Source organism: Nyctereutes procyonoides, unplaced genomic scaffold (assembly GCF_905146905.1).
Source record: "Nyctereutes procyonoides isolate TBG_1078 unplaced genomic scaffold, NYPRO_anot_genome, whole genome shotgun sequence".
Lineage (NCBI taxonomy): Eukaryota > Metazoa > Chordata > Mammalia > Carnivora > Canidae > Nyctereutes > Nyctereutes procyonoides.
This window is the reverse complement of record NW_026575142.1, coordinates 63,455,846-63,464,373: the sequence shown is the minus strand read 5'-3', so window position 1 is coordinate 63,464,373 and position 8,528 is coordinate 63,455,846. Positions and strand designations below refer to the sequence as shown.

Here is an 8,528-nt window from a genome sequence, read left to right as displayed (position 1 = left end):
AATTTGAAGTAGCTGGCTAATGACTCCATATCTTAGTTTAGAGAATATTTGACTATTAGTAAGCTTTATATGTAATAGTGACTCTTAACCCATTTATGGGTCATGCTGACCCTTCTAGTGGTCTGCAGAATACTTTAGAAATATAGTTCTTCATTTCTTAAAGCTGACAATACATTGTTCTGGAGCCCTTCATCTTTACCCTCAATAAATGGTTACTGCCTAGTAACCTTTTAATCTAGGAATTATTAAGGATTACTAAAATGAATTTTTTGCAAGATAAAATTAGTGTTACTAAAATTTATAAGGATTTCAGAGTCAGCATTTTGTGAGGTCTGTGATAATATTGCAAAACTCATTCTTAAGATGTAATCAGGTGGCTGAATTTCCTGTACTTTTAGTGGAGAGCACTGTCATAGGGTGTCAGTAGTATTGTGAATTGGCTTAAGGTTCCAATTGTAACTTTCTTAAATGTATTAGTCAAATTATTCTTTGATTTTTTTTAAAAAAATTGCTTTCTTCTTTTGTTATTGTTGTACCAGTTATATTTGATTGTAATTGTGTTTCTTTACAATTTTTCTGAGTTTGTTTTTCCTCACTTTGAATAAAGTACACAGTGGATTTGGGGGTATTTTGCCCTCCAGAAGTGAGATTCCATAAAGTGTGAAAATTCCTACTGCAAAGACTTTGCCAGATTACTCAAACTAATTTAGAAAGTATTGACTTTCTAGTATTATAGATCAAAAACACACTACAGTGTCTTCCTTTTTTTTATTGTTTCTCTTTTGATCTACAAACCATTTTAGAGTAGTGCAGACGGAGGATTTCCTTGATAAAGAGCTAGAAGTGATCCCATTTAAAACAATGGGAAAGGGGATCCCTGGGTGGTTCAATGGTTTAGTGTCTGCCTTCGGCCGGGGGCGTGATCCTGGAGTCCCGGATTTGAGTTCCGCATCTGGCTCCCTGCATGGAGCCTGCTTCTTCCTCTGCCTGTGTCTCTGCTTCTTTTTCTCTATCTCTCATGAATAAATGAAATCTTAAAAAAATAAAACAATGGGAAAAATAGGAAAAAAGTATCACATAGCTATTTAGAGATAGAATTGCTATTGATAGTATCCCAGGATTACAAGTTCTCCTTTGATTTTAGAAGACTGCTTTATATTTTGGACTAGTTCTTGAAAGAATATGATAATGCTATTAGCACATGGCCTATTTCCCCTAATAGATGATGCTGAAAATTGGCATGAGAATCTTCTTGTAATAGTCTGTCCTAATAGGTAGAAAGTTTTATGTTGGAACTTACTATGGTAAACTCTGATTATTTTGAAGAACTAATGAATTTTGAATTAATGCACAGAGGTCAAAATGGATAAGATCTTGTGGAGACTCCTATTGATTTTTTCTGGAAGTCAAGCTTCAGGACCCTTGGTTCAAAGAAATGTCGAATTTGCAGTGGATCTTTATCAAGCTATTTGTTTATCTCATAAGAACAACATTATATTTTCCCCCCTCGGAACAACTTTGGTTCTTGGGATGATACAACTGGGAGCAAAAGGAAAAGCACAACAGCAGATAAGACAAACTTTAAAACTTCAGGAAAACTCAACTGGTGAGATTCTTACATATGATTATTTATAATGGATAAGATCTGGCCAAATTTATTTTGAAAATTAGAGAGAAGCTTGGGGTCACATAATTTAAATACATGGAAAATGTTATCAAAAGCATAAAAGTATAATAAAATAGAGAATTTTAAATAATTTTATTTAAATTGTTTCCTAATGAAAATGTTACCAGAAGAATATATTATTTTTAATACAGATATTTTTATACAGATATAAAACTGTGAGTCTGTCAGTGTATTTTCTTCTGGCCTGCTTTAGCCAGTTTTAATTAATTGAGATCATGTTGTATGTATACATATGTTTATTTGTTTATTTATTCTTCCACTCTCACTATGTTGTCATCATTTTCTCCCATCAGCTTTAGAATATAGTTGTTAATTGTTGCATTTTATTGCCTCTTATGGAAATATCATTACTTAACCTCTCTTTATTAGGTTGTTTCCAGTATTTTTCTTATAAAAATGCTTCAGTGAGTATCCTCTCATAGAAATCTTTCTGTGCATCTCTCATTATTTTATTAGCTTTTAAAATTATTTTTCTAATTAAAATTTAACTTTTTCACCTAATCTAGACCAAGAAAGAGCGGTAATGTATACATTTTAAAAGCTTGTTTGGTTAATGGTTTCTAAAGGAAATCCTTTTTTTTTTTTTTTAAGCACTTACATAATCTATTTGAGAGGCCTTTTTGTTGTGAAGGGTTGTTTTAGAGTCGCCCAAAGGCCTATCTGGAGATACTGTGTAGAAACTTTGGTGCTGGCATCCTGTTTGAAAGGGTAGTTGTCGAGGTGTCCAAGTGGCTCAGTTTGGTTAAGTGCCTACCTTCTGGTCAGGTCATGATCTCAGGGTCCTGGATGGGCTCCACATTCAGTGGGGGTCTGCTTGTCCCTCTGTCTTTCCTTCCCCCACCTTCAAGTAAATAAATAAAATGTTTTTTTAAAAAAAGAAAAAGTAGTTGTCCATCTCTCTGGACACCTCATGTTCTCAACTTCCATAATGATTTTAATTTTAAACTTTACATCACTGTCAGGTAATATGTCCTCAACAACAGAGGAAATTTCCAGATTTTTGGTGTGGAGATTTAATCACTAACTACAGTATGTTTACCTCAGAACATAGTAATTATATTTCAGCATTTGTTTTTCTTTTTTTTTCCAGGGTCTTATTTGCTTTGCTTTAAATAAAGGCAATTTTATGTAGAAGTTAGTGATAGTCAAGGTAATTGCAAAAATTTTCCTTTGTGAATAATGTAAAATGAAGCCACCACATTCCAGATTTAGTCTTGACTGTCTGTATTAATTTCAGCAAATCCCACTACATAGTCCCAGAAACATTTAAATCACATGATACTGCCTTGAAAAGTAATAGAGCATGTATAAAGATATGTAAAGTTGATTGTATGATAAAACAGCAAAATAAGAGCCTCTGAAATATAAATTATTCTATATGACTATATCTTGCAGAGTAACACAGAAGTCTTATCAACTCGGGACAGAGAATGTGATGATAATCATATCAATAAGGAGGATGACACATATTATAATCATATCAATAATGAGGATGACACATATATGGTGTCAATCACATATATGGTGTGGCACTCCCTGTTTCTGTGCTTAGTACCCACTATCTCACTTAATCTTCACAGTTACCCTGTGAGGTAGACGTAATCCTGCTGCTTAGATGAGGACAGGGAGGCAAAGAAACGTTGAGTGACTTGTCCAGAATGAATTCCAAAAATGATTCAGTGAGAGTCATAAATCAGAAGAGCAATATATGATATTTTCCTTGGGAGATTATATATGGACAATTAAACAGTAGTATGTTAACACATGTAACAAAATCTACCAAGCTGCTTTCTATAATGCTTTGTTAAGGAAGAGAGAAAGGGGCACAGATGCAAGGTAACTGTAAAAGGAAAAGGAAGACAAGCAAGAGAAAGAGAGAAAATATGAAAAATAAACTCTGGAAAATAAAAAAGACGAGAGAATTAAATAATAAAGAACAAGGAAATAGAGTTAAGGAAGGGAACAGAGTGGAAGAGCGCAAGGAGATGGAGAAAAGACCCATGGGGTCTGGAGAAAGAAGAGTAAAATGGTGTTAAAGGGTGACAAAGGGTATGATAGATCAGAATGTGGTGTGTGGGTTGGGCCATATTAGAACCCAAGATGGAAGGGAAAATCACTAGTGATCCTGTCTTTATTAAACATTTTTACATTTTGTTCCTCATGGATTTCTTTGTTAATATTGATGTTTTTAATGTCTTGCAGTAAAATATTATCTTGATTATGGAATCTGTTGGCATCTCCTTAAGTTTTATGCCCAACATAAGTGTCTCGTTGACTCATCTTAGTCCTGGCCCTGCCTTCCATTCCCAATGATTATCAAAGGTGCTATCTGTAAATTAGTCTATGTTTTGCATTTGCTGGTATTGGGTTCTTTTATGTTAACACCTGCCTTGTTTCACAGATGAGCGTACAACTCCTGGGATCCTACCCCCACAAGACTCAGTGTCCTCAGTTCTTTCCCCTGAGTAGAAACATCTGCTTAGAATTTACCTCCTCCAGTCTACTGGGCATCTGATAATGCTCCATTTTTGCTATGCCTCTGATATGCTGCTTACTAATCAAAGACTAATGGAGGTGCTTCCTTATTCCAAGAGCGTCATAGAAAAAATCAGCCATGAATTCCAATCCCAGATCTACAACCAAATAACCTTACGATCTGACACCTCTTAAATTACTGTGTCTCTCTGGACTTCAGATTCCTCACTATAAAAAAAGAGGAGTTTGAATAAATAATTTATATGGATCTTTCGGCTAAAATAATCTACAATCCTATGACTGCCTTTGTTTTTCATCTTTGGGTCTCTCGCATTTCACAAATAATTGGCCTTTGGGCTTGTAATACCAGGAGAAGTAAACATGTATTGAATTCTGGAACATTTTCTACTACAATCAAACCAAAAGTTACATTCACCCCATGACCTGTAGGTGTTGTGTGGTTCTGTTTTAGGAAATGAAATAAATGCATTCTCATTGCTTACTAGGAGCCGTGTATACACATTCCTTTTGATCTGTGCTAAAAGAGGCTATTAATCTGTAAATTAAATCAAATTTATAAGGCAGATAACTTTATATTCTCCTCCAAACTTGTGCTACTTGATGACATTTTTCATTGACTTCTGAGTCCAGTGATTTATCAAAGGGCAACTGACTGTCACACAGTCTTAGACCTTAAGTACATGACATAAATCTATTTGTTCTAACAAATGAGTTGGAATTATTTTTCTCCCCCACTCCTTTTTCCCCCCATTCCTTCTAAGATGTTCATAAATTACAGACTTCTGAAGATTAGTTTTAAATTCAGCCACTTCATTTCTGACCTTAATTAATTCTTTTGAAAAAACTCACATGACTTGACTTAGAAAGTCTTTCTCTGTAGCTTCTCAGTTATTGCGATATTTCCCTCAGCCTCAAATAGCAAATGATTACACGTAATATCAGTGCAGAAACAAATAAAATAGATTAGCCTCCCCTTCCTTACATAAGAATTCTAAGATTGTAAAGACTTAACAGAAATTCTACAAATCCAACCATAGGGAAGTAGGTTTTTATGGCTAAAATTGTTTAAAATTGTTTATATCTATATCTATATCCTCAAGAATGGAGAACCGTGGAGTTTGAAATATAATGAAATATACCTACCAGAGCCTCCAGTACAGTTATGTGAGTTGTACCTGCACAGAAGCAGGGGAAAACAAGGAGACAAGTAGGTAATGAAATGTAGACTCCACTCATCGGACAAGATATGAGGTCATGGGGCTCTAGCCCTCCTCCTTCCCCACCAGGGAAGGAACCTGTTCTTATCTGCACAAAGATGCCTATGCCTCTAGCTCTCCAATAAAATGCACACACACACACACACACACACACACACAGATGCCTTATTTCCAATGGACAGCTCAAGGCAAGTTCTCATTAAAACTTTTCTCTCTTTATTCAGTGGGTATCTTCTAATGATGAACCATTTATGTTTTCTTCAATAAAGATTAATTGCACATACTCAACTTTCAAGTTATGAAAGTGGCATTTTTATATTCAGCTCAAAATGTAACAAAGGCCCTGAGTGAAACTTTGATTTGAAATACAGTTCCTAGACTTAAAATGACTGAGTCCCAGGATTAAGCCAGAAGGGAATGAAAAACATCAACACCTTCGGTCATGAATAGCCCCTGAACAAAGATCAAAGCTGAATTGTCTCCTAGGCACATACACCTTCCCAACAACAGTGCAGTCAGAATGAGCCAGCAATACATAATAGAACAGTGGTGATTTTTAGCTGACTCTGGTGGCATCATTTGGTTAGTGGTAATAGTTGGCATGTTTAAAGATCTTTATTGTTCACGTAGACAGCCAAAGTATATACATTCATGAACCTGAAGAAATAGGCAATTCTGATTCTTGCACATCTCTAGAGCTGCTTATAGGGGTTGCCTCATAAATTTCACAACTTGGACGGGTGCCATTGCTCACAAGAGAGCAATTCTTAAGCTGGAATAAAAGCAATATTGAAAAGGATTGCTCATCACTGTCATACCCCCATCAGTATTCATTAGAATTCTCCTTCCATAAATATCACATGTTGTGCAAAGAATGAGGTTCTAAAGATAAATTTCCAACAAGTAAGAATGAGCTAAATTTGACTATAAAAAGGGAATTTCCTTCAGCCTGTTTAAATGCACATTCTTGTTTTTGACAAATTTCAAATTTACATGGACATTCTTTCTTCCTATATAAAAACTGAGTTCTTTATAAAATGCATATTCTATGAAGACAAATGCTTAAAATATTTATACTAACTCAGAAAGGACCGTTAGTTATACGTAAGGGTGCAAAAAAATGGTGATATGAATCAGCGCTTAGAAGCAAAGCTGAAAAGCTGTTGTTTTTATGTTGTTCAATATGTCAGTATACATTATAATTATTTTTTAGGGGAAGAATTTTCTGAGCTGAAGTCATTTTTCTCTGCCATCTCAGAGAAAAAGCAAGAATTTACATTTAATCTTGCCAATGCCCTCTACCTTCAAGAAGGATTCACTGTGAAAGAACAGTATCTCCATAGCAACAAGGAATTTTTTCAGAGTGCCATAGAACTGGTGGATTTTCAGGATGCAAAGACTTCTGCAGAGACAATAAGTACCTGGGTAGAAAGCAAAACAGATGGTAAAGTTTCCCATTTTCATACACTCATTATTTGCCATTGTATTCACGGTTTTTAATATCCTAAAGTAAAGAATGGTTGAATATTTCCTACTAAACTACGGCTCAGAGGGATCTCCTGTTTTGCCGCCCTGTTATTCAAATTAATTCTGAATTGTAAAACTGAGAGAAATTGTAAGCTGCTTTGAAAAGCATACAGAATTTTTTGGGGAGACACCTATTTACAGAATTTTTAATGGAAAACCTTTAATGATAATTTTTGTTTAAGCATAGGTTTTTAACCTATGGCGGCAGAAATAATATACCTTGGCCAGGTAAAAATTGGATCTGTCAATTTCAAGTGCCTTTTTTCCCACATATACTGTAAATAATTAACACATCTTAGTTGGATGTGTTAATGTTTAATAATAAATGTTGATAGTCCTATCATAAACACGATAATCTCAACTTTAATTGCAATACAATCCAGCCAAAATTCTTCAGTGACTGTGGAATGACACCATAGAAAGAACACAGGCTTAAAGTCCCTCAGATCAGAGTTCAAATCCTACCCAGTTCTAAGCTATGCCTCACCTAAAATGAGGATACTTTTAAAATGTTTCAGGGGTTATTTGAAGTTTTGATAATAATGTCTGTGAAATAACAAACATAAATTAGGTCCTTGCTTAACAGTAGTTTGGTTCTTTGCTCATTTATTCTGCTACAAAAATCATGATGGCATAAGGTGCTACCATATTCCTTATAGGAAGCTTCACACAGGGGGGCATGGTTGAAAATGTGGGATGGAGGGTTTGAGTGGCGTTCACAGGTATCATTAACAGGACTCAAAATGAACATCCCTAGACAGTTCCATGGTGCTCAGTCATCCTTTTATCTCTTAACTGAAATAGCCATTGGACATAGAAATAGCAGACTGGTTGTTAAAAAGAAGAAAATCATGCTAGCAACTCCTTTCTTGTCCCTTTCCCAGTGGGCAGTGGTGGTAGCCACAGTAGTAGGAGGTTTATACCATTACCATTGCTACACCAGTAGAAGGTGTACCATTAACTTATTACTTCTGATGGACCTGCTGGAGAAACTTGAGACAAAGTTTGAAAAACATCATTAAATATGCAGGAAGAGACATTCAGGTTTTGTTCTTTCTGACTGAAAAACGATTTACACAAATATTCTTGCTGGAGAGTCCATTATTAGTAGGTCTGTCCAGATTTGCCTAAGACAATCTTGTGTCTCCTGTTTCCTAGTGAGATTCTCTTGGTACCTGTTTCTAAGTGAAATGTTTGAGAGTGCTCCCTTTTTTACTGTCAGAATTGCCAAGGTTAGGTAAAAAAGCACCCTGTTTATAACTGATCTGCAAAAGAAATTTTTGTTTTAATTCTATTTAAAGCAGCCCCACTGAACCACTCTTGCACATGTCTCCCTGTTTTGTCCTCCACCCCCGTCACAGGGAAAATTAAAGACATGTTTTCAGGGGAAGACTTTGGCCCTCTGACTCGACTTGTCCTGGTGAATGCTATTTATTTCAAGGGCGACTGGAAGCAGAAATTCAGAAAAGAGGACACACAGTTGACGAATTTTACTAAGAAAGATGGTGCAGCAGTCAAAATTCCAATGATGAAGGCTCTTCTGAGAACAAAATATGGTAATATGAAAAATCACCCTCCGAAGCATGATTTGGGGAATTGCC

The 8,528-nt window shown here is 35.5% G+C and overlaps 1 protein-coding gene across 1 annotated transcript in view; it reads left to right on the top strand.

The window, feature by feature from the left end:
- The first annotated feature begins 1,359 nt into the window (after window positions 1–1,359).
- SERPINI2 (serpin family I member 2) overlaps window positions 1,360–8,528 on the top strand; it is a 29,945-nt gene continuing 22,776 nt past the window's right edge. Inside the window, exons 1-3 of the mRNA XM_055307669.1 lie at window positions 1,360–1,606; window positions 6,614–6,844; window positions 8,289–8,483. Of these exons, the coding sequence (XP_055163644.1) occupies window positions 1,363–1,606; window positions 6,614–6,844; window positions 8,289–8,483 (670 nt within the window). The 5' untranslated portion in view covers window positions 1,360–1,362. The remainder of the gene's footprint in view (window positions 1,607–6,613; window positions 6,845–8,288; window positions 8,484–8,528) is intronic.